The sequence below is a fragment of the Suncus etruscus genome, chromosome 15 (assembly GCF_024139225.1).
Source record: "Suncus etruscus isolate mSunEtr1 chromosome 15, mSunEtr1.pri.cur, whole genome shotgun sequence".
Classification (NCBI taxonomy): Eukaryota; Metazoa; Chordata; class Mammalia; order Eulipotyphla; family Soricidae; genus Suncus; species Suncus etruscus.
This window is the reverse complement of record NC_064862.1, coordinates 45127089-45154692: the sequence shown is the minus strand read 5'-3', so window position 1 is coordinate 45154692 and position 27604 is coordinate 45127089. Positions and strand designations below refer to the sequence as shown.

At 36.6% G+C, this 27604-nt stretch overlaps 1 protein-coding gene across 4 annotated transcripts in view; it reads right to left on the bottom strand.

Moving 5' to 3' along the window:
- The window catches only part of TTC13 (tetratricopeptide repeat domain 13), a 104938-nt gene that overhangs the window by 40726 nt on the left and 36608 nt on the right, over positions 1–27604 (bottom strand). For 2 of the 4 annotated variants that reach the window (XM_049789631.1, XM_049789632.1), the window contains exons 5-11: positions 24015–24080; positions 22738–22830; positions 18556–18672; positions 17272–17382; positions 9643–9725; positions 6436–6577; positions 6090–6264 (exon numbers count right to left, since the gene is read on the bottom strand). In XM_049789631.1, the coding sequence (XP_049645588.1) occupies positions 6090–6264; positions 6436–6577; positions 9643–9725; positions 17272–17382; positions 18556–18672; positions 22738–22830; positions 24015–24080 (787 nt within the window). The remainder of the gene's footprint in view (positions 1–6089; positions 6265–6435; positions 6578–9642; positions 9726–17271; positions 17383–18555; positions 18673–22737; positions 22831–24014; positions 24081–27604) is intronic. The other 2 variants (XM_049789629.1, XM_049789630.1) reach the window with 1 other exon arrangement.

Sequence of the window (27604 nt, the reverse complement as noted above, 5' to 3'; positions counted from 1 at the left end):
AAAAAAAAAAAAAGGGAGGAAAAAGAGAAGAAGCTGAATGGTAGGGCGTTTGCCTTGCATGCAAAAAGGAAAGTGGTGTAAAAGAAATTAAAAATGTGTAATAAAAAATGTGTATAATCAATCTAAATAATTATTAATATGTCTCTAGGTTAAAAAAAATGTAAATGTTTTTAAGCATGTTCTATCAAAAGTAGTAAGCATTCATTCTTTCTGGTTTTCAACATTAATTTGTGTAACGTAAATTGCTGGTGTTTAGAATTAAGCATAATTAAAATATTATTTTGCAATTTTTCATTATATGTTACCAAGAACATTAATATTTGTATCACAGGAGGTTTTATAAAATTGGTCATGGTTTTATTTGAAAATGTATAAAATGTTTCGTTGCAGAAAAAAATTCTAAAATTATCTAAGTAATTTAAGTAATATTTGCTTTTTCTCTTCTCCCAGAACCTTTTAGTACCATTTATGTCATGGCATCATGTTGCTTTGCACAGAATACAAGCAAATGGCTTTTCTCGCTGCATGAGGAGTAGTCCTCATGCAAACAGAAAATCAAAAAATTAGTAAGGGAACCCCAAAGCCCTCTTTCAGAGGAATAATTGGAGTTGAGGCGGTGTGACAAGCAGGCACCGGCGAGAAACTGAAATAAATGGCCTGAGTAAGGAAATTGAAGATTTTCCTAGAAGATTATCACAGCCTGTGGGCCCTGCTCTCTCCCTCAAGCTCAGAAGAGAATTCGAGGTCAGTCTCTTCCAAACCTGGAGAGGAGTGGAACAGACAAGTCACCTCTAAAAATTCCTGCAAAGGGTGAGATGCCCAGCCAGAAGAACCTCATGCTGAACCGACCAACTCATCAGCCAAACCTGAGTGACTGACATGAAAAACCCTGCTGTGTCTACAACCTATCCTCAGAAAAGTTCTGTAAGTAATGGGGGTGCCCCAGATGGAGATTTCTCCAACAGTGCTGTATATGTGCAAAGAAAAAAGCCAAGTTATTCAAATACCGGGTAAGGTACAAGGTAAAGGTGGAGAGAAAAACCATTTTTGGTAGCTAATTAAAATTCTAGTGGGCCTAACTTAAAACCCACTTCTTTGAAGTAACTTATGTAAAAATGCTCTTACTAGTTGTATTAAACCAGATCATAAATTGCAAATGCAAATGTTAGTCTAACTGAAGTAACTCAAAACTGTGTTTATTCATAATGCTATAATGCTTTGTTTTCTGTTAATTAATTTGTGCTATCATTACAGACAATAAGAACAGCTATGCCATTCAAGTTGTGCTATTTACTGCTCCAAGGCCTGAGTGGGTTAAGTAATATTCCCCTGTATAATTAATCTAATCCTTTTCAGGTGTTAAAACTGTAAAAGTAAACCAGTTAACTGCTCCTTTAGGGAAATATGAGATTTCACCCTATCTAGAGATTGAAACTGCAGTCCCCTGTCAGCCTGAAGTAGCTACAGAAGATTGATCTTCGACCACGTTCCCTCTAATAACTTCTAGGGTAATGAAATCTCTAAAGCAAAATGGTCATCAAAGAAAAAAAAACTATAAGGGGAAAATAAAGGCCGCAGGAATTAATAAGCCAAGTTAACTACTAAGAATAACATTATGCCTATCTATCCCAGAGGTTAAAGCAGGTAGCAAAAATTATGCTTCTCTTGGTAATGTTAAAAAGTAAAACAGTCATTAATAAAAATAAAATTTCTTCATCTCTGTCTAACCCAGTGCAGGAAAGGCAACTGGAGTTTAGGGCTCTCTACCCCAACAGCTGTTTAAGTTGCAAAAATGAAGAAAAGAAAGCAGAAACCTCCTTATTTTCGTTGTGGAATTCACAGCCTATGTGAAAAGAACTGCTGTCAAGGTGAACTGCATGCTTCCTGGGTTCACGCCTTCCATCCAAAACCTGAAAAGTGAAGCACACTGAGGATCCTCTCAAGATACGGGTCCGGCGGGCACACTTCAGCCCTAATGCACTCACTAACTCTGAAAATGCTCTCCCTGGCACTTGCTAAGGAAGGGCTCGAACTGCTTACCTCCGGTCCTCTACTTCCCATGTGTGTGTTTGGGGGGCCAGAATGGGTGTGTAAAGCAAAACCTCAGCCTTTGCCTCCCTCTTGGGGGTGGGGGAAATTGGCCTCTGGCTGTCCCTGTCTCACTAGGTAATCTAACCTTTGCTTCTTCTAGCTGTACTTATGTCAAAAGGTAATCCCGTTTAGCTTTAAATCTTCTGTTTGCTATTCATAACAGCACCAAATCTGTAAACCTGGGTCAGGTAGAAGGTACTCAGTGCTCAAAAGTCCTGCCTGCTCCCTCTAGCCCAGGGTATTTACCTCCAAAACGGGTATAAATATGTGGTAAAAATTTGGCTTATGCATCCCAGCATTAGTGCTCCCCAACATTAACATCATCCCAGGAACAGAGCCCATCCCTCTGCCTAGCATACATTTCTTAGGCACTCCTAGGTCTGAGCACTCTACTGGTAGGGCTCAGAAGTTGCAGGTAAATTGGTAACTGGAAAAGCAGAACTAACAGGGCTAGCAAAACTAGCGGGGCTAAACAAAAATAACAAACTCTCACAAAAGTTAATTTCAAATGTGTGAAACAGAATCAAGCACCATCAAGAGTAGCTGGCCAAGATAAAAAGCTATTAAATGGTCCCTTATGGTCTTTATGGCATGGAATTCTCCCCTATCTAATACCCCTACTGGGGCCCCTCCTAAGCCTTTTTACTTCTGGTAGCCATTGGCCCATGCAGGGTTAGCTCATGCAAATAATTATGACCAGTAATATCAGAAAGTAAAGGCCCCAAAATCACATTGGCTTCTAGGATTAGAAGCCTCCAGTACAAGAAGTGGGGATTGAAAAGGGAAATCAGCCCCCCCCCCACCAACCTTGGTGGGTGCCCCGCCCCTTAAGGAAGTCGTCACTGCCTCGGCCCCACCTCTACCCCTACCTCACGAATCATTGGTGTTATCGTAGCGGAAGTCCAGCCCTCAAGGACTCTTCTTCCCCTCCCACTTCCCATCCTATATAAGGGGGTAACGAGGGACCCACGAGGTCTTTGATTCTGGTGGGAATTCATAGACCCTGACCATTCATAATGGTCAGTATTAAAAGCACTTTTTAAAGCATCTGCTGGAACTCATAAGCCTCTTCATTTCTTTGCGCCGGGCAGCTAAAATTAGGACTTCCGGACCTTTCAGTGGTATGCAATGGAATACTATGCTGCTGCAAGGAATGACGAAATCATGCAAATTCACTGCAACTTGGATCAAACTAGAAGATATCGTGCTAAGTGAAGTAAACCAGATGAAGGATAAGAAGGATAAACACAGGATGATCTCACTTATCTGTGGTTACAGTATAACAGGATCAGGGAATGCAATGCAGTAAAAGGGGGATTCCCTGGACCCAAGAGTATAGGGAAGAAAATGACACATAAGGAAAGAAATAGAAGGGGAAAAGTAATAAGGGCAGCTGGGAGGAAGTAAAGGTGAAGGGCCCTGGATGGTTTAGAGGAATAGTATAGCTACATATCTAAGCCACAAAGTTAACAACATAGGAAAAAAATAAGATCAAAATTATAACAACCAAATATAAAAACAAGCCACAGGGTAGAAGGGAACTTGGGAACACCAGTCAGGGAATTGACACTGGTGCTTGTAATAGTACCAAAATATTGTACATCTAAAACTTAACTATTAACAAATTTGTGGATTATGATTCTTTAATTACAAACATTTTCAAATGTGACCTGTGGTGTTGAAGCACCCTCCAGTGGGTGGGGTGCTTGCCTTACACACAGCCAACATATGTCCAATCTCTAGCACCCTGAGGATGGTATCCCAAGGCCTGCCAGGAGTGATCCCTAAGTACAGCCAGGAGTAAGCACTTGGCACTGCCCAGTGCAGAGGAAAAATAAAAAAACAAAATATAGTTCAAATGACCAAGATATCCTTAACTAACTTAAAATTTTACAATTTTTAAATTGTAATGTATTTTTTGGTGTTTGGGCTGACAGCATGCAAAGCAAATGCCCTACTCACTGTACTAATGCTCCAGTTCCAATTGTAATTCATTTAAACTTGATACTTAATTCAATAATTAGAGACCTTTAGTATATTTGAAACAACTTATTTATATGAATCTATCTAATTTTCAATTTCAAATTTTGTGAAACCCTAATCCAACTCAAGTATTTACAATAAAATTTTAACATTCAAAGTTGGATATACTTTATGAAATATACATCAAATTTCAAAGACATCACAAATAAATGATTTAATGAACAGATGCAAATAAAAACTGAATTAATATCTCAATACCTGTAAAAAACAGCTTACATCAAAAGGAAAAGTGTTTGCAAGAGTGTAGAGAAAATGAAACAGCATGGCTTTCTGAAAAAGCTGAAACAGAGCCATTATAGAATCCAACAATCCCAGTTCTGGTTCTCAACTAGAGGATATAAAAAGATGGGGTATGTTTATACAATGGCATATTATTTAGCTATAAACTAGATGAAAGTTTGACAATGCAGCAAAATGGGAGATTCCTGATTGGGTTATGTGGAATAAAACAGAAGAAAAAGGCCAATTACTGGATAATTTTATTCATGTGTGCAGTTAAGAGTATAAACTTTTTAAAGGACAAATGAAATTTTAGGGAGTTTTTTTTGTTTTTTTTTTTTTTATTGAGACCAATGTGAATTACAAGTCTTTCACAGCTATATTTAAGGAACATATTGAGAGTGAATTAGGGCAATTCTCACCAACAGTGATGACCTCCCTCTGTCACTGTTCCCAGTATGCATTCCATACCTCCACCCTTAGCCCCCTAAACTGCTAGTCTAACAGGTTCCTTTTGTGTATGGCTTGTGGTTTGGGTCTCTTGATTCTACTGTCATTAGCTTTGAGTTGGGTATTTAAGACTGATCATTTTTTATTTCCACTCAATGCTCATGACACTTCTTTGCCCCTGGTATCATCTACTTTATTTTTCTCAGTTTGTAGAAAAACATAGAAATATGAGACAGAACAAGATAATCCATGTTCTATGGTTCTGATTTAAAAAAAAGAAAAGAGGGCCGGCGAGGTGGCGCTAGCAAGCCTTGCAAATGCTAGCCAAGGAAAGATTGGGACCGCGGTTCAATCCCCCGGTGTCCCATATGGTCCCCCCAAGCCAGGGGCAATTTCTGAGCACTTAGCCAGGAGTAACCCCTGAGCATCAAATGGGTGTGGCCCGAAAAACCAAAAAAAAAAAAAAAAAAAAAGAAAAGAAAGGAAAAGAAAAGAAAAGAAAAAAAGTGGGTGGGAGTCTTTGTCAGAAGCTATAAATATGAATTAAAAAAAAAAAAAGAAGAGGACGCTGGTATGACAAGTTTTTTTTTTTTCCATAGGCACCACAAGTATTAGGGAAATTAGAAAGAAAATTCCCTTGGCCTAAGAGACACAGGATGTCTCCACCATTGAACATACTATCATGAGACGACTAGGGGCTCCAGAGCTGTTCAATGAAATAAACAAACAGTTGGAGAGAAAGAATAGTGAATAAAGCTCTTGTCTGACTTGTCTGACCCAGTTAGAATTCTTCATATTGTATATGATTTCCTAGTCCTGCCATAAGTATTTCCCTGAGTAAAGTGTGGCCAAAATTTTAAATAAATAAATAAATAAATAAACAAATAATAAATAAATAAATAAATAAATAAATAAATAAATAAAAACACAATGGAACGGATAACAGAACTAATGTTACTTGGGGAAATAAAATAGGAATTAAATAGGAAAAAGGCAGAAGAAATAGCATTTGCAAGAAATTTTAAAAGAACATGTCTTTATATTACTGACATAACGGTAGCAATATGGAATTAAAAATAAAATGCATTATTACTAAAATGAATCTCATCTTTTTAAAAGTATACATAGCTTGCAACTTTTCCGGTGGACATAGTTCAGATATTGCTGCTAAACAAAGGTTGGCTGTGAACCATTCCCTAGCTTTATATCTTTGAACAAGTTATCTAGATTCTTTATAGCTTTAAGATTTATAATTCAATGATTCTGTATGTACTTAACTGACTTACCTCGGAGATACTTCACTTTAAGATATTCTGGGCTAGCCTTCTGGCCTGGAAGTGGATCATTTAGCATAACTTTAGTCTGTGCTTTTATTCCTTCATAAAACTGTCCCATTGCAACATGGCTAAGTCCTTTCATATACTGGCACACCTCATTATATGGTTCTAGTTGTAGACACCGCTGAAGTATAAAGGAGAAAATGCTGTAATAGTATCAAAGTGATTTAGGAAATCTTAACATGCTTAATTCGGCCTGGAATGAGAAAGGTGTCCTTCCAGAACAAAAACATGCTCTAGAAATTAAGCTATAAACTACCTTTAGATACAATATTCCTCTTCTGTGGATGCTCACCTTGAAGTTGTTAAGAGCTTCCTGCAAGCTTCCATGGTGATAAAGCATCATTCCCCGCAGCTGAAGAGTCTGCACGTGATTTTGGTTGAGCAATAGTGCCTTTTGAAAGTTTTCAGTAGCTGCTTCAAAATTCCCCAGTTCTCTAGGTATTTCACAACAGTTATAAAGTATAAGCATTTTAGTAAATATAAAGAATAAGCTGTCCTCAAAATGAGCATCCAATAAATAAAGTACCTGTGTGTTCTTGTATTCTCTTGGTGATTTCTTTATCATTTTTGTTTGTTTGTTTGTTTGACCACACAGGATGATGCTGAGGGCTTACTCCTAGCTCTAAGCTTTGGGACCACTCTTAGCAGCTTCTGATCAAACCTATGTCACCTGCATGTAAGGCATATGCCAAGCCTCTCTCTGGTCCCTATCTCTCCAGTCCTATCTCTCTGGTCCCTTATTTTGTCACTCAAAGCAACAATGCATTTGACATATCTCTACCTACTTTTTTAAATTTTACCAGTTAATGTAATAGCTAGAGATCTTTTTTAAGTTCTTTGGGGATAATTAACTTTCTGATTTTCAGAAATAAATGTTAATCAAATTCCTTTCCACAATTCATAAACTCCAGCCTTCTGGGTATTTGGATAGAAACACGTTTCTCCTTTGGAAAAATATGTAGGTTATCATCATACAATTTTATCTGTCTAAATAAATTCATTCTTCAAATTGTATCTTGGGCCAGAGCGGACAGTAGGCAGGTTGTTTGCTTTCCATTCAGTCAATGGTTTCTGATCCCTGGTGTCACTACCCGTAACAGGTATGTCTCCATCATTTAAGGTTAACATACACCGGATGTGTCTGGTCAGCTTTCCTGGTACAGTGTCTGGTTTTTCCCCAAGAAATATCTCTGCCAGAAAGCCCGTTGGAGAGGTTATTTTCTTAACCCCTGAGTGGATCACTGGCGATATTTCTGTCATACTTCTTACATGACAGTGACTTAACATTCTCCTTTAATTCGTTTCTGCTATACTACAGAAATTCGGCCTTAGCATCCTGTAGTCTTAATAAAAATTCCAGTACCAAAGAAAGCTGCTAGAAATTCTCTGCTGGCTTAGTACACTTGCAACTCAAAGTCCAGACAGCTACCTCTCTTTCTGTCAGCCTATTTACTTCCTAAGACCTAGTCAAAACATAGCATCTTCAAGACAATGGTCTTCTCTCCTTGCCTTTGAGCACAACAGCAGTATGATTTTGCCTCAGGGATTTTCCCTGTCACTTTGAATACCTGCTTACAAACAGGTGTGGCCAGTGTAGAATTAGGCTATTTTACTAGGTATAATTCTGTACCCCTTTCATAAGTTTTATCTCTTTCTATTACTAGATCATAGAAAGTGGGTCTTAGCCCCTAGCTAGAATACTATTTCCCTCAGGTTAGGGATATTTGTCATCAGGAGAAAAACCAGGATTTTCTGCTATCCCTTAATTTACATCAGTAATGACTCCTAGGGCCAGGCACTACTTTGATATGTAAGAAATTAGCCTTCCTTTTATCCTCTGCCCTTTGTTCCCCTGGAAATTACCTTGCATACCAGAGTTGTGCTTAAAATGTCATCAGCTGAAAAGTAAAGTTTGTCTCTCATCTCATAGATGTGAGTCCCCATACAATGCATTTTGTGTGGTCTCAATTATTTCATATTTCATATTCGTCCGCTCGTGTACCCACTTTCTTCTCGTGAAGGTTTTCTGACCCCACTAAGGTTTTGCTTAGGGTCGCAAGATGTCTGCAGCACTCTGGCAACCATAATAATTTCCTAATCCTTACCAGTAGTGATCCCTGAGCACAGAGCCAGGAAACATCTCAAATAAAACAAAATCAACTACCTTTCTTTGTCACTGAAGTTTTTCATATAAAACTTAGCATACCATAATGTAATTTAAAATTTGGAGGCAGAGCATATTTCAAAATTATGATAACTTTAGAAGATAATTATTCCAGACTAGATTCTTTTGCATTAAAATTTTGACAAGTAAAAGAAACACCAAGTTGCTGATATGACTGTTAAAAGTCCTCACTGAAGTGTGAGGACCCGGGTTTGATCTCAGCACACACAAAGAAAGATATCTTTAAAATATCCATTGTCAGGCTGGGGTGATAGCACAGCAGTAAGGTGTTTGCCTTGCATGCTGCTGACCCAGGACAGATCTCAGTTCGATCCAATGCATCCCATATGGTCCCCCAAGCAAGGAGCGATTTCTGGGCGCATAGCCAGGAGTAACCCCTGAGCATCACAGGGTGCGGCCATTATATTATATTGAATACTAGCCTTATATGCTGTTGATATATATACTCTATATACCCTTGGTGGCTCCCAAATCCTAGGCTTGGTCATCCCTAGTACCACTAGATCTAAACAGCAATGTATCACTGGGTCCTACTACACAACCCTCAGGGCCTCAATATAGGACTAAATATAACTAGGAGTGGTTCCTGAGCCTCTGAACCTGCTGAAGAAAACCACCTTGGGGAAAAAAAAAACACAAAATAAACATAAGGCTTCAGAGAAATGATCAGATATTTAAAATATCTATCTTGCTAGCACAGAATAACAAGTTCAATCTTGGGTGCCATCACACATGCCATGCAAAATCTTGGCAGCTCTGCCTGTGACCCTAATATCACATGTGACTTACAACATATTGCACATAGGTTTATGTCAGCACCATAACAAAGGTGTGCAATCTATGGCAAGCACTACAACTTAAAGATGTTAAGTATTAGGACAGAGAGAACAAATCCAGCAAACACAAGGGTGAATGTGTGAACAAGGACATTGTAGCAACAGAAATGAAGAGAAGATGCGCAAGGAAAATAGAAAGAAATGTTATTTTTAGATGCTGGGGATCAAACATATGAAAGGCATATGTTATACTACTAAGGTATACCCTAGCCCATTAAACACATCTATTATGGAGCCAAAGTGATAGACAGCAGGTAGAGTGTTTGCCTTGCACCTGGCCAACCCAGTTTCAATCCTTAACACCCGATATGGGCCCTTGAACCCTCCAGGAGTAATCCCGGAGTACAGAGCAAAAAAAAATCCCTAAGCATGAGAAAGTGTAGTCAAAATAATAACAAACATCTCTATTATTTGTGATTACCTTGTCTCTTCAAGTTACACCTTCCCTCTTGTTTATCCTTTTAATTACTTTACATACCTATAGGCCTGTCCCAAACTTTTGTATGCATCAATAAAATCAACTTTCTGCTTCAATGCTTCTTTGAAGGATTCAATAGCTTCCTGCAAAAAAAAGGGGAAAAATTGATTTCATTTGCATAACTTAAAAATTGTGTATCACTTAAATCACTAACAAACTTAAATATAGAGTTGCATATGGCCTAAGTGATTTTGTTTTATAAATAATACTTAAACATGGCAGATAGAAAGTATAACTGAGGCTACAAGAATTTAATTTCAATAGTAAACAAATGCATCACTATGTACAATAAATCTTAAATTTCTTCTAAAAAGAAAAGTTTCTATTTCATTAGCACTTTTGAGTACTTATGATACTGCCTTCATGTAAGCCACATTGCATTAACAAAACCACTGTGTAATAAAAGTAAGCTCAATATATGTGTGAAATTATTTTAAATGATCATAGCTAGAAGCATTAAAACTAAGATCCAACAAAAGATTTTAAAAAAGAATACAGTGTGAAGCTGTTTATACAAATAAGCAGGAAAGCTCCTAGGCAGTTTATCTCAAGTATTCCCATGATCTACGAAGAAAAAGAAAAATTAAATCAGCAATACTAAAGTTTGAGGGGTCCAGAGTATAGTTCTGCCAATTCAGCCTCAGGTGTGGACTAAGGGAGTAAGAGACTTCACAGGCACTATGCTTTAAGGAGGAGGCCGTAGGGATACATCGTGCACTGAGAATTCTCTGTGAAAAGTTAAGAAATGTATCATTCTGTTTAAGATTCAACAGTTTAGGCTTAAACTGGTATTGAATGTACTTTTCATAATGACTATTTACTATAATAAAATATATGAAGACATCTCACATATTTCCCAAGGAAAAGACATATCTAATAAAATGGTTAAAGTATTATGATCTCCTTTCCTCAGAAGGACTTTTTTAAAACTTCTTTGATATCATTTTACATCTAATTTGACCATTCATGTAAGAAGGCTACTGAAGATGCCATCTGCCTTGCACATGGTAAGCACTCAATAAATATTCCATGGTTTGGTAGGGACGCAATATAGTTCTATAAAAGAAGTATAATCCTAATTATTTTTAAAAGGTCACTTATACCCTGCTTATTACTGATTTTCTAGGTGGTTCAGGGCAGCAGGGCAAGAAGCTGGCTTTCAAACTCTTCAAAATCAACAATGCGACATCAATCTACTTAAGGAATCTAGCTGAACATCTACCTTTTGATAAAAGGGATTAAAAATAAAAAAATTTCAGCATTTAAAAAATGTGAAAGTCCATTCTGAATTAGACTTACTGTTGTAGTATAGTCATAATATTTTAGTAATTTTACAACTATATTTTAAATTTTGCAAACATGTATTGAGTGCCTACTATGTGTCAGGAGCTGTGTGGGAATATAGGGGACACAAAGATAAACAAGTCATTGTCTCTATCTTCTAAGAACTCCTATTCTAGTTAGAAGACCAATTATTTAATCAGGTTGTTAGAAAACAAACTAAGCACTACAGTAGAGAAAGCTGAAATAAAGCCTCCAGGAACAAAGAGAAAGAAATAATCAACTGAGCCTGGGAATACCAGGCCAGGTTTCACATAAGAAGTGACAATTGAGCTAGAGAGGTCTTGAAGAATGAAAATGATTTTGGTAAAGAGAGAGGGCATCTTAAGATATAGCTCTGTATAATGGCAGAGAGTGCTCAGAAACTGTGGGATGGGGAGCCATAAGATGGAAAGGGAAAAAAATGATGGACCCAGAATGAGAGTGGGTTAGCTCAGAGAAGGGTTTCTGTCACACTGTACAATCTGGGCCTCTTCAGCCTGGTTATTATACCTTATAAGCAGTAGGACCAAAAAATTTGTTCTTTAAATTAACACTAACAACAAAGACAGAACTGGAGAGAAGAAAACAGATTTCAATTAGGAGTGGTAGCGATAGTCTAGGTAAGAAATAATATAAGCTCAAATTGAGTCAATGTCTCTGAAGACACAAAAGGGTCACATTTAGGAGACATTTTAAAAGGTAAACTAAGACAATAAAAGGTAAACTGAGCCTAGAGTGGTGGGTGGAGGGTGGAGGAAAAGAAGAGTGGGTAGGAAGTTTTTAAGCTGAAGAGCCTACGGAGAGTGTTAACCAGCATGAGGAAGTACAGAAGAAAAGCTACAGTGCCAGGTAGGATGAGGTCATGAGTTTAGTTGGGTCATGTTAAAACTGGAATGTTTGTGGACGTCTAGTGGAGATGCCCAGAAGACATCTGCTGCCCACTGCACTTACAGCATGCTTGGACGCCACAGTTCTTCAAAGTCTGACTTCTCTTCAGCTTTTAAGAGTCTTTGGTTTCGGGGTTCCTGTCTAATCACTGCACAGCTCTCTACCTCATTCTGCCAAAGAGGGGACATAGCAGGATCAAGATTTTTAGGCCATTGGGAACAAAGAAACTTCTTGAATGAATCAGTCCCTAAGTATATGAACGGGCTCTGAATTCATTAGCATAGCAATTGCAAACATCACCACTTTAAGCTTTCCTTTATTAGTTGGTGGGCAGCCATCACACGGGGGCTATTCATTATAACTACAAGAACAATTTCAGGTACCTCTCAAAAAAATGTATCTATTCAATTTTTAATAGAAAAAAAGATAATCCAATCAAAATATTTTGGCTGTTTTTTCCCTAGGAAAATCCAAGTGTGATAAATCTGCAGAATGAAACAGTTTTGAAATTTGTAGAATATCATCTAATATAGTTAATATGTATCAAGCCATAAAGTAAATAAGCAATAACCTGCTTAATTATTTCTAAATTATTGTTGCCTTAGAGATTCCACCTTTAGGATATAAAGACAGCTCAAAGTGACTGGTCCATTTAAACTTCCTCTAGAGCTAACAAGAGAAATAGAGATATTTGAACTAAGACCAGTACACCAATGACTCAGTTTTTCAATCTGTGTAACTGGGACACCCTCTGTTCCTTCTATCCTTCATGGGAATTCCAGTGGGTTGAAAGAGACAATACATAAAACACTCTGGGCTCATCAGATAGCAGATCTATAAAAATGCAAAGAAAAATTTACCATACACATGTTGATACTGTTATGAGTATGGTGAAGGAATCAAAATAGTTCAGGCTAATGGATTCACTGATAGGCTTCAAGTGTCCAGAAAATTAAAGCAGTGCTTCTGTTCTCATCATGAAGATTTGGACTAAACCAAACTGAACTGAAAATTTAATCCTTGTCCAATTGGCTGTTAGTATCTTTGCTACCAAGAAAAAAAATTCTATTTTCAAATAATGCAGAGTCCTGTTCACATTCCTATACTTGCCTTTATATAAAGTTAAAGGTGAAGTTTTTTTTTTTTTTTTGGTTTTTCGGGCCACACCCATCTGATGCTCAGGGGTTACTCCTGGCTAAGGGTTCAGAAATTGCCCCTGGCTTGAGGGGACCATATGGGACGCCGGGGGATCGAACCATGGTCGCGATCTTTCCTGGGCTAGCGCTTGCAAGGCAGATACCTTACCTCAAGCGCCACCTCGCCGGCCCCTAAAGATGAAGTTTTTCTTTTCATTTCCTTCCTTTAAAAATATTTCTATTAGGGGCCGGTGAGGTGGTGCTAGAGGTAAGATGTCTGCCTTGCAAGCGCTAGCCAAGGAATGGACCACGGTTCGATCCCCCAGTGTCCCATATGGTCCCCCCAAGCCAGGGGCGATTTCTGAGCGCTTAGCCAGGAGTAATCCCTGAGCATCAAACGGGTGTGGCCCCCCAAAAAATTTCTATTAGCAGAATAGCAACCAAGAGTTACTATTTTAATATTTCAAATCATTTTCCTTCATAAAATAACCAAGAAACAGAATTTGAATATAGTACTAAAACTCTAATTTTTAAGTGACTGAAAAATGAGAAGACTAGAGGGCAAATACAAAATAAACTAATCTAATAGCTGATCAAAACATATTTCAATAGCTGCTTTCAAAGCTTTTGATTGCCAGTCTGAATCTTGAGGGAAGAAAAAAGCCCTGTTAAAATTCTCCTATACATATTAAGGAAAAAAGGTGTATAAAATATAACTTGCAAAATGCCTTTAGTTTTGGCTTTTAGTGAATAAGAGATATTTTATTAGTCTATGAAGTAAAATTCCACATGCAAAATAGTCTATAATAACTAATGTATGAAAAATATTTATAACTCACAGACTACTTAATGATCACAATTACTCCAAGAAAAAGAGAGATAAAAATCATCTCTATTTGGTAGGTGAGGAAAGAGAAACTAAAAGAATTTAATTTGTTCTGTGATTATGAAAACTTAGAGCAAATTTAAGTTTAAAAACTTAAACTGCAAATTCAATGCTCTGCTCTTGAAAATTATTCATTCCACTAACATTTATTGAACACACTGTAGGTAACAGTCACTTTACAGTAGCACTGATAATTTATTTACATTTAGCCTTTTTAAAGGTAAATCCTTTCCTTATTCTCTTTGTTTGCATTTTCTTAAGCTGTATTTCTGCCAGAATATCCTGTCATGACTCATAAAACTGTAATTCTTTAAGTTTTCAAACTTCTTTTTTTATCCTTTTTTATTGTAAGAATTTATTCAAGAGACAATTGATTAACATAATGAGGTAAACTAACATAACATAATATAGTGACATAACATAACATAATATAATTGATATAATAATAATAATACATGTAAGTCAAAGAAAGTTTCTGATTAAAAACACAATTTTTTTTTCATAATGGCTTACATATCTTTCACTGTAGTATTTTAGGTACATATTAACATTGAATCAGAGGAATACCCATCACCAACTATGTCCTCCCCCCATTCCAGTTCCCTTTCTACAACCCATATACCCCACCATCACCCCCGGGGCTGCTAGAGTAGGTGGACCCCTCTTTGACTGGCTTATTATTAGTGATCATATATCTGTTTGGTCCTGGAACCCTCCCTTGTTTCCCCCTCTATTTAAGAGGCAGAGTTAGAAAAATCGAGGTATGTGGTTTTGTTTGAAGGAAAGAAAAGCAATAGATTGGGGTACAAAATAAGAGGAAAAAAAAAGACAAAAGTCAAAAGTCAAATACGCTGAAAATGGGCAGAGTCCCTCTAGAGGCTTCCAACCTCAGTTTGATAGAGGATGTGAAAAAGGTAATTGAGATACCACAAAAATACAGAAAAAATATCGAATTAAATAACTGGTGAGCACTACAGCAATAAAGACAGGCACCACACAATAGTCTCAGATCTAAAATCAAATCATGCTCGAGTGCAAAAAGAAAAAGACAAGACAAAATAATATAAAATAATATTGGAGACATCAAACGTAGTCTCCACACCGAAACAAAGACATCAAAAAAAATCGATCAATGGATAAATAAACATGTGGAAAAATGATTGTTTTGTGCCTTTTTTTTTCTCCTTTTCTTTATCCCCTGCATAGGCACAGTAACTACTGGGGATATTGTAGAGGGAATTCCCTTGACCTAGGAGATACAGGGTTTCTCTACCCCTTAAGTATACTGTCATGGGATTAACTCTAGACTCCTTGCTTACTCTCCCCTTGCTGCTTTCGTGGTGTGTGGAAGACTTCTGCTTTGTCTTGGATGGTAAAATCAGACCTCTGTTTCTAGAGAGTTTTCAAACTTTTTCTATGAAGAAAGTTTCTCTTGAACACATAGTCAGAATGAGGCATTTTCATGTATATTGGCTGATTGTATTTAGTTCTTAAGCCAGGCTGTCTTTGAGCAAGTATTTATGTCCTGTACTGGAGCATATACTATGTACCCAGCTTTGGAAATTGAGGTTAAAGAGAAAAACCCAGAGCTCAGTCTATTTCTGACATCCCTGGCTTCCTTGGCATAAGCTTGCTCACATTAGATTTTCAACATATGACTGAGAACATAAAATCAAGAGTGAAGGCAGAAAGAAGAGACAAGATAAAGATGACACTTCTTCCTAAACTTTGAGTCAGCTTAGACAAGTCTTTCCTTTTCTGTCAACTTCTCAATAGTGACCAAATGAACAGCCTCCATGTAGTAGAAACATAATCACTGATCAAATCCTGCTCCTGTAGCCCAATCAAGATTCTCCATCAACAACCTAAAATGTTACCAATGTCTTTTTGGTCAGCCCTTCTATTCCTAATCTACTTTTCTGACATCATGTCAGAATCCATTCCCTAAATGACAGATTTGGCCTTAATTAACTATATATTTCCATCTAGATCAGGGGTGGCGAACACACGGCTCTCGAGCCGCATGCGGCTCCCAGCCAAAATGAATGCGGCTCTTTGTCTCTTCTCATTCTTTTGTATACAGTGGCTCTTTGCCAAGTTTGGATTTTGTTCTGCTGCTTCTGAGGAGGGACCTCTGAGGAGAGATCTCCAAGCCATAGTGCCACCCTGAGGCTGTGTCATTCTGTCTTCCATCCCTCAGAAACAACTGCACGGGCCAGCGAGCAGGGGACCCATATGTCACATGTTGGGTCACATCTTGCTGTTAGTTTTTAGTGTGGAGGACGCAGCACACCCTCACCATCATTGCAGGATTTTGACCCTCACTCAAAATGGCAAAATGCAATATGTGTTTAATATATTATTGTTAATAGTAGCACTAGTGGTGGGAATGCCCCTCATTCATTGTCACTATGTACCATAAATGATGCAGTGAAAGATTTGTTATGCGCTTTGGTCAAAATAAAAATTAAAAAAAAAGTAGATGCTTTTGTGTGTCTGTCTGTTTTGGCAGATCACTGCGTGGTGTGGCTCTCTGACTCTCAGTTTAAAATTTTGGCTCTTTGTGTCAAACTTGTTCGCCACCCCTGATCTAGATCCTACTCTTTCTGTGGGCCTATAAATTAAAGGCAAAATGCTCACTATTACATTTAGACATTTTAGAACCTACCTCTACTTCAGCAACTTTCTTACCCCATTTCCCTTACACTCAAACCGTACTACTGGCTACTACATGAAATGATCAAATTTCCATATTCTATGTCATCACTCATGCTATCATTTCCAACTACAGAACTATTCTCCTCCTAGCTAACCATTCAATGTTCAAAACAAAGTATACTTCTTTTCTGAAACTTTCTCTAATGCCATAGTTTAAGTGGATCTTTCTTATAAGTTTTTTTAAAAGTTTTCAAAGAACTTCACCTACTTTCTTTAGTGTATACTTTAATCTTATAAACCTGTATCCTTTATATGTGTAGGCGTTATTTCTCATAATCTTTTTATCTCTTCCCTTCTACATCTTCTTTCATACCTACCCAAATAGTAGAAGCTAACTATATGGATTCAAACTACGTTATAGGGGCTGGAGAGATAGCATGGAGGTAAGGCGTTTGCCTTTCATGCAGAAGGTCTGTGGTTCGAATCCCAGCATCCCATATGGTCCCCCAAGCGTGCCAGGAGCGATTTCTGAGCGTAGAGACAGAAGTAATCCCTGAGTGCTGCCAGGTGTGACCCAAAAACAAACAAACGAAAGCAAACAAACAAACACAAAAAAACAAACTACTTTATAAAATACACTACTAATTAGACACATGAGACCCTTTGAAATATACTAAAGTTCCAGTAGATTCTTCCCACTCACAAAAGCAGTCATTACACTACACACAACACATTCACCTTCAAAAGTCCTCTGTGAAAGAAAGTTAAACCTTTATAAAGCATAGCAATCGGCTGGTTTTTGTTCAGTTCTAAGGACTGCTGAAAGTCTTCATGCGCTGTTGCATAGTCCTACAAAAGGGGGAGTGGAAAAAAATAAAGTAGCATTTACTAGATAGTTGGACATTTTCAACTTTTGATTGGTAGCGAAAAAAAATTCCAATTAATTCTATACCCTTTCCTGGATTTAAAGGAAATATTTTATATCATAAATATTAGCTATTAATTATTGAAACAATATTTTTAAAAAATTAATGAAAGAAACTCACAAAGATTTAATTTAAACATACTGTTTAATTACATAAGAAACAATATTCAAAAAAACATTAAAATGAGAGTAAAGTAAAGGAGGTAAGGCACATGATAACCCTGATCTTTGAAGATAGAACCATTACTAAGCCTGAACACTACAGGTATGGCCCAAAAAAGAAAATAAAAATAAAATCAGAAATTTTCAGAGAAGGCTACAAATTATTTCCTGGCACTAGTCTTACTTAAACTGAATAATTGTATCACATACCATAATCAATCTTAAATTGTATTATGCTAAGACTTTTTAAATCTATTTTCTTTTTCTATAAAAAGAGAAAAGGCTGTTACTCAAATTATGTAAACTGTGGTAATCATAAATACCACTATGATGAAAAAAAAGTGAATTTGTTAAATTTGAGTCATTTGAAGAGAAGTTAAAGTCCAGGAACCCTTATTATTTCAAGTAACGGTGCTTGAGCTATAATAAAGAAATTAACTTGTGAGACTAAAGAAACAGCTCAATGGGCTGTAGTTTATACTATGTATGCAAGAGGCCCAGTTTGATGCCTAGGTGGGTACAACAAGGTCTTCCAAGCATTGCCAGGATCAAACCCTGAGCCCAGGATTATCTTCTGAGCATCACTACGTATGGGCCTAATTTTTTTTTTAATGAAATTAAAATTGTACCTCTAAACACACTGATAACACACAAACTTTGCTTCCTTACACTAACCTTTGCAGGAAGGCTTAAAACATAATAAGAGAATCAAACTTTATTTCTTGTTTCTTTTTCTCCCCCACTTCCTCCTCATAAATATAGTTATTTACTACTAACAGTTCATGCAAGAAAATGTGTTTGACACTTAATATTTTTCCATTGGGTTCAATTTCAGATTAAAAAAACAACCTTTTTAACTCCTGTATCACAAACAGATTACTATGAAGTAAAATCTTTACTTGAAAGGAAATGCTTTAAGACAAAAATAAACTCACCTCTGATATAAAGTACAAGGTTCCTCGATGTCTGTATAGCCTTGCTGATGGCTGAAGCTGAATAGCTTTAGTAAGATCACTTACTGCTTCACTAATTCGCCCCAGGGGGGATAAAATCTGTAAATCAAAATAATTAATTAGGGAAGAAAAATATCATTTATAAACCCTAAAATGTCCAATAATTTTCCCTTCTTTTTTTAATTTTGTGACACACCTCACCATGCTCCAGGGTTACTCCTGGCTCTGTGCTCAGGAATTTCTCTTACTGTTTCATGTGGAATCATATGGGATGCCAGGGATTGAACACACGTCAGGCACATGCAAGGAAAGCGCCTAACCCTTTGTACTCTCTTCAGCCCCTAATTTTCATTTTTTAATTCCAATTCATCAGATGTGACTCAAAATATTATCACTATTGGTGGATTAGAGTCCTTAACCTCAAATGCTTTATAGTGAGGTTCAAAATCCAAATTGGGAACCACTAATCTATGTCTAGCCAAGAAGAAAGCTAAGAAAATACGACTGCAACTCTCTTATCACCATTTTCATATTCTAAGTTATAAAAAATGTTTTTCTCAAAGTATGACTAAGCTAGTATTTATCTTCCATCAAAATATGAAAGTCAAAATCAACATAACAAGTAAATTAAAATAATTAAAATATAGGCTATGAGTCCTCAATGGTCTTTAGCTATATCTTCTATGTCAATAAAGACATAGAATATCTAAAATACAAGGTTCTTCTAAGTACTTCTGTGGTAATGTGTGTGTGTATCTGTGTGTGTGTGTGTGTGTGTGTGTGTGTGTGTGTGTGTGTGTGTGTGTGTGTAAACTCTTAATTCATGATCTAAATGTAGGGAGATAAACTTTGTAAGTCTGTTCAGAAAGTACTCAGCAATTAATTGTGTTCAGGCAATAAGACAAAACAGAAGATAAATTTCAAAAGTGTACCAAGAGGATCTTATGAGATTCAAAATAGATGTCCATAGTCATGCAACTAAGCTCCAGCATTATATCCTGACAAACAAACTAAACTTTGAATTTAATTTGTTCCTTAAATTTTTCTACTCTGCGAAAGCAGTAAAAGAGAGGATGATTGACGTAGGCAGTGTCAAGAATGAAAACACAGAAAGAGAAAAGAAGAGCAATCTGTTCCTAAGAATTTAAGAATCATATTAGTCTCGGGTTATATTTTAGAAGAACAAATAACTCACTCTTCATATACTAGTAGTATACATAATAATAAGTTGGAAAACTTTTACAAATTAATTATGTTCATTAAATATAGACTTCAGGAAGTATAAGTTTCTCATAAAATAATCTCTCACATAGATGACAGCTCAAAAATTCACAATATTAGTTATCATTACTACCCAATGCCAGAAAATAGATATTACTATAATGTTTAAATAACTGAAATCACTTAAATAACAGTATATTTTTAGTTTTTTCTTTTTATAGTGTAACACAATATTTAAAAATTTTATTCTCCATGAAATAAATTTATAGGACAACAGGCTTAAAAAAACCAAACAACTAAAATCCACTGTACTATGTTTTGTAATTGTTGTCATTTGTGCTTTTTTTTTCCAGATAATTTTTTTAAACTTTATGTATTGATTGATTGGTTTCTGGGCCACACCCAGAGGCACTCAGGGGTCACTCCTGGCTCTGCATTCAGAAATCACCCCTGGCAGGCTCAGGGGACTATATGGAATACTGGGTATTGAACTGGATCCCTCCTGGGTTGGCTGCATGCAAGGCAAATGCCCCCAACTGCTAGGCTATCTCTCTGGCCCCAGAGAGAATTTTTTTTAATTTAAAAACTTCCCTTGAATTAATGGTTTAATATTATGGCATGTCAGAGTGGATTCCTACTTCTGTATGTGTTTAAATATGATCAACCATCTAACACTAAAGTTTAACCACCACAAAAGATACCCTGATCTATTCCTCTAACCCAGTATCATTCAGAATATACAATTAAACTTTATTTTATATCCACAGATTTTAAATCTGCTAAATGTTTTATTACTACTTTAATTCATGTTTTATCATAAAATTTTAACATTACAGCATAAAATGAAAGAGCATGAGCAACCTCTCAGTGCAGATGACCACATTAGCTACTGAATGTTACATTAAATATCAACAAATTTCCATGAAATGAAGAACAAGTTAAAATCACCAGATCCTTACAGTCATATTACAGAGCAGATAAATTACAAAAACGTGCAAAAAACTGAAGCAGAAGTCAGACAGCAGTCAGAAAAGCTTTGTGACTCAGAAGGGCTGTTTTCACACACAGGTCAGTGCACTTCTCAGAAGACTGCAGCTACAGAGCAAAGGGTAGCAGCCTTACACTGCGTCTAATCAATGAGCCACACCACAATACATATGGAGAGTATTATGCTGAGAAAGAGTCAGGTGTGGGAGAAAAATTGAAGTACAGCACTCAGTTTTAAACTATAAAAATATAAAATATTTTGGTAAGAATACCCAAAGACAATAGAGATAAGGACCAAGAGAATTGGTTTATGGTAAGAAGCTTGCCACAAAGAGAAAGGGAGTGCAGCTAGGGCAAAGAAGAGACCATCATGACAATGAGGTAAAAATAATAGTTGGTGGCATAGTTCCCCACACCAGCACCAGGAATCTACCTCCAGGGGAGACCCTAATACGACCCTGGCACCAACTTGCTCCAGGGTAAGTTCATATGACACCTGAACAATGGGGAAACAGCAACAACTTGATCTAAAGGCAGATTGCCCTATCTCACCACCTAATGATGAGGTGAAAACAGAAGATGCTCTGTCCTAGAATCTGTGCACAAACCAAGATCTCTAATTACAGAAGTCTGACTGCAACAATGGCCACTGAGCAGAACTTTTCCGGGGACCATAAAGAAAGACTTTATCCTAGGCTTCTTCACATAAATAAAAACAATTCTTTTCTTTAGTTTGACTTTGAAATACTGTAAAATCAGATAATCAAACATTAAGTTTTGTTTGTTTTCTATTTTCTATTTTTGGGCCACACCTGTCAATGTTCAAGGTTTACTCCTGACTGCACTCTAGAAATATTCCTAGCACTGGTCAGAGGCTGTATGATGCCCAGAGTAGAACCAGGTCAGTCACATGTAAAGCAAGAACCTTACCTACAGTATGATCTCGCCACTACCCCAAAGTTAATTTGATCAGGTTAAATACATTAATATCAATTCTAAAGCATTTGGCATGGTAAAATGTGCATTAAAACACATTATCTAACATGAAACATGTCAGTTATTTTAAGAAAACAATAAAATGAATATCTTTAATTTAAAAACATTTAAAAAGAATATCCTTGGCACAAGTACCTTTCTCTAATCTGATAATCCATATGAGTTTGCCTCTCAAAATATAAGATCTGAGCTCAAATCATCACCTTGTGAGGTTATATAAATACTCCCAACACTCTTTTTCCCTTTTGGTGTCTAGTCTTAAGAATACTTCCTAACATCTTTAACTATGTTACTTCTTTGTCTCCACCTCAAGTCATGAGTTCCTTCAAAGTCTAGTTTTAGTCATCCTTAACTGATCTAACCTTTAAGTAGATAGGTATCGTAAGAGTTACATAGGAGGTGTGTAGAGAACTCCCATGGCTAAAGCACATGTGTTGTTCCAGGTTTGACTCCTGAAACCTCATGGTCCCCAAAGCATCACTGGGACCAATCCCTGAGCACTAAACTAGGATTACAACCTGAACACCACATGGTATGATACTAAAACAAGACAGAATGAAGTATAAGCATGTTTATACAGACACATCACACAAATCCACACATACACATACACACATGTATTAACTGGCTATTAATGCATTTTCATCATACAGCCATATTAGTTTTCTAGAGTATGCCATAGTACAGTAAATATCATATTGAAATTCTTCAATAACTACTGATAACTCATATCATAATTTCATATTTTAATATTAAGTATGACTATTAAGTAAACTTAGTCTCTAATTTTCTAATAGTTTCAAACATGTTTAAAGGCAATTATATATGGAGAAAAATGTATTATGGAGAAGAACAACAGGAAAATCAAAGTTACAAGTAACGAAAGTAAAAAAATTCTGATTTTCAACTTGATATTCAACTAATCCAATAATGACAGAGGGAAAAGAAAACCACACTCACTTCTGCTCGCTGCTCAAATACCTCTGGACGATCTGGTTCCAAGGTAACTACTCGACTCAGTTCAAACAGAGCAAGCTCAGCATTCTTAATGTCCTTGAAAAGTCATTGGCTTAGTATGAGATAAAATGTTACTCAAAATCAGGATGAATAGATTTTCTGAAAACACTAATAAGTTATAAATCATTTCTTTATTAATAAACAAATTGCTTAACTACTATACAAGATATCTACAAAGGTAAGTAGGTTATAATGATAATATTTAAGTCTACCTACTCATCAACATTGGCCCACGGTAACTATCACAGGTTGCAGGATAGTAGGATTACTAAACTTAAGTTTTAAATTTAAACACTGAATCCATAAAACTTACAGAATGTGTAAGCGGATACTAACAAACAAAATGCTGCTGTCAAATAAGGTGGGAGAAAAAAACCTCAAAGTTAATGTCACTCTAAGCTTATATTAAAAATATATACATGCTGCATAATTTCAGGTTAAGATATAAAATTAAGAAATTATAATTAAAAGGAAGTAGCTTATACCTGATCTTTACCTTTAAATTAGTATTTCCCAAATCTAAGTTCTTTCTTAATCCTCTAAATCTAAGAAGTATACACATATAAAATGTCTCTGATAGACTAGCATCCAAAGTATATTTCATTTGAGTATTTTTAATATATAAGATTATAAAACTTCATGGCCTATATCCTAGATTATTTCCTTATTTACTACCTTATTTCAAGAATCTTTTCATTTGTGTACTTGTTTCTTATTATAATCTTCCTCCTCTGAGAAATAGAGGTAATAATTTGATTATATCTATAAAGATATTCCTGTATGAAAGTTTATTATATGATAAAAATAAAATTTTGCAAAAAATCCTGTCCTCTTATTCAACCTTGAATAACAGTGAAGGAACTTGAATTCTAAGTCCCACTGCAGTGCTGATGCCTGGCTTGATCTTTATTGATGAAGATATTTTTTGGAAGTTAGTCTAGTTTATCACAAAGGGAAGTTTAGATAGGCAAAGGCTATCATTTTTGGAGAAGTTAGTATAGCAAAATTGACTTCAGAGAGTCTGGTGATAAAGCTCTGTCCACCACTTGCTAACTACCCAATCTTGAGTAAATCCTCTATTGCCATTTTCTCATTCATGAATTGAAGCAATATCACTGCATGTTCTATGAGAGCTCAATGAACTCCAGTTGCCGTACTTGAACCCTAGTCCATGTCAAATCATGTAGGCACTATGGGAAGCATAGCTATTCCATACTCACATGTAGTCCCTTCTTTCCATAGGCTATCCCTCGGCCATAAATTGCACTAACCAGATCAGGCTCCTCCTAGTCAGACCAAAACAAAAACACGTCAAAAACTATAGACAAAAACAAAACAAAACAAGTAAGTTTCTGCTTAAAGTACTTTAAAGTCACAGCTCTATATCTTTTCTGCTACCATCAATCATAAGCCCAACCATAAAAGAGAGTATTTTTAAAGCTCGTTTGAATGAAAGAATTCTATGGTTTTCCAAGCAGGAGAGATCACGCAAAACACCAAAATGCTTTCCAGGCAGGAGACCCTGGGTTCAATCCTTGGCACCAGATGGCCTCATGAGCACCATAAAGTAGTAACCCTTGAACATCATGGAAGTGTGGGCCAACCACCAAAATGAAAGAAAGGAGAATCCACAGATAGTACAAGACTAATGCAAATGCCATGCATATGGTCGACCTTAGTTTGATCCCTGGTGTCTTAAGCATAACCAGACATAATCCTGAACCACAGCTGGGGTGTTCCAGGTAATCTCTGGCACGAGAGAGCCCAATCAATACTGCACCCTCAGGCTTTTGCATTAACTGCTGGCCTGGTTAGCCAAGAACTGCCAAGAGAGGCCCCAGGCCTACTGAACACCACTTGGGACATTCTCCTTATCAATGAGGAAGGAAAAGAGAGAAAGAGATCAAGAGAGAGCAAGAGTGAGAGCGAGAGAGAGCAAGAAAGAGAAAGAGAGAAGACAGAAAGAGAAAGAGAGATTGAATTGAGCTCTGAGTAATTTTCTTTCAGTCATCTTATTTAAATGTAATAAAACAACTGGCAATCATATCTTAGAGAGAAAATAAGAGGCTGTGTAGAGTACAGGATTGGTAAAATCTTTTTATAGTTTGCCTTGTTCATAGTCATGAAATAATCTGAAAAGGCAAGAACCCTTCAGCACCACACAATGAGAAGTAAATGACTTTGCTCTACTTACTGGTAGGGATTCAAACAGTCTTTCTACTAATGCATCAGCATTCAAAATCAAGCCTTTCCAGCAACTTGCCAGCCAGATGAGCTAAATGAAATACCATCTACCCAGGTTAATCTTGTGAAGTGTCAAACTTGTTAAATGAGTGAGGTTATATGTGACCTCTGCAATTTTTTACTTCTTGGAATCCTTTCATTTAGATTAAGGCATTTTTTTAAGTCAAGAAAAAACTGAAAAGCCAACAGCTTCTATCAGTTTCTAGGGAAACTATTGATACTGCTAAGGAATTTTTTAAAAAGTACCACACAAAGCACTTCATAGATTGATCTTTACCTTAAAATCTAGATAAAGTGTATACCAGGTATTTTAAAAGAAGATAACACTAACGTTATTGATGAGAAGTGGGGAAAAATAAAGGAAATGTCATGCACTGGTGGAGTAAGAAAGGAAGGTAACTTGATAGGAAAAGATACATCTATTCAAGTGGCAAACTGGTACAAAATGGCCTTATGGTATGTGGGGAAGATTAGAAAAACAAGTAATGAGGCCAGAGTGGTGCACAAGTGGTAAGTCTTCTGCATTGCCCGCACTAGCCTAGGATGGCATCCCATATGGTCCTCCAAGCCAGGAGTGATTTCTGAGCACATAGCCAGGAGTAACCCCTGAGCGTCACAAGGTGTGGCCCAAAACAAAACAAAACAAAACAAGTAAACATTTATAGATCTCTAGTTTCTCTTGGAAATTTAAAGTTTACAAAATTTAAAAGCAGGTCCACATTCCAGCATTCTCACATGACAAAATCTAACTAGTGCTACATACTGGTTACCACTTTGGCTGAGGAATTGTGTACGTTTGTCAGTTTATCACCTCCATTACCCTCAAGACTAAGTGGCCTTTCTGGCTCCCAGAAATCTGAGCTTTTTATTTATAATAAGTATTTGTTGCATAAGATACTGTCCATTCTATATGCTTAATATGTTATAAAATAACAAATGTTGCTACATGTAATAAATAATAATTATACAGCACCCAATATCTATGTGTCAAAAACAAAAGTCTTCAGAATATTAACAGCCATTTTTTTTCTGGGCAGTAAGATTATTAAATATGTTCCCATTCTATTCCTGTTTAAACTGGTCCTGTTTTAACTGTCTAGAATAAAATATATAAGAAAAAAATTTCCTGGGCCCGGAGAGATAGCACAGGGGCATTTGCCTTGCAAGCAGCTGATCCAGGACCAAAGGTGGTTGGTTCGAATCCCATGTCCCATATGATCCCCCGTGCCTGCCAGGAGCTATTTCTGAGCAGACAGCCAGGAGTAACCCCTGAGCACCTCCGGGTGTGGCCCAGAAACCAAAAAAAAAAAAAGTTTCCCAAAGTAATATGTATTCTAGAAAACAATATTTTATAACAATCTGTAATATGTCATAATATATTTATATGTATTTATATAGCAATAATTATGTAAATTATAGTAGTGTATCTACCATATAATTTTCATTTAAAATTTATTATAATGCCATAATAAATTAATTTTATATAGAAATTTTAGAAAAATTAAGTACACTCTATAATCCTTTCACCTTGAGATAATATCCTTCTCGGAGTTGGGCAGAGAGCCAAAAAAGTATGCAGAAGGCCCAGATTCTATCCTCAGCACAGCATGGTCCCCTGAGAACTAGCAGAAGTGGCGTTTGGGCACAGAGCTAGGCATGATCCCAAAGCAGAAAATAAAACAAATAGCCTTCTTTAAAGAAAGGGTGAGGAGCTGAAGCATAGCAGGTAGGGAATTTTCCTTGCACATACCAACCTGGGTTTGATCCTCCAGCATCTTAAGATGGTCCTAAGCCAACCAGCAGCAAGTTCTAAGCAAAGACCCTAAGCACCACCGGGTATGGTCCAGAAACCATAAGAAAAAAGGGGGGGAGTGAGCAAGAAATTTGGAGAAAGAGGAGGAGGAGGAAACAGAGTTTTCCACTGAGGACTTAAGTGTAAGATTTCTCATGCTTTAGTACCTGCTAGAAGTTAAGACAAATAGAAAGCCAGGACAAGGTTAGGACAAAGGACTGAATGAACTTATTTAACTCCTCCCCTATTTTGATGACCTCCAGTGAAAGAAAAATCTACTTTTAGATTTGTAATACCAAACTATATTATAGAAGATCCTTTTATCCTAAAACTGAGAAACATTTCATACCAGATGACTAATAGGTAGATCAAAAAAATACATATATAAAGTTATTCTAGTGATATGACTAGTATTTTCAGTCATCCTGTAACCAGATTTGTCTGGGAATCATCCTTCCAAAAAAACACCTCTCACATAAAATTCTGGTTAACTTGATCTCTTGCCTATTAGCCTGCCTCTTTCGCTTAGGTTAGTACAAGTAATTTACTTCACTATTTGTTTCTTTGAGAAGATGAGTCTCCTCTCTGGATCTTTATCAAGAGTTACGTCTTAAATCTGATCATGTCATCCACAGTGGTTAAAATAATCAGTGATTCCCTAACACCAACATTTATTTTTACTCCAACCACAGTAATGCATTTCTCATTGTAACCCAGCATACACACTTAAGTATTTAACACTCACACAAATATATAACAAATATTGGAAACAAG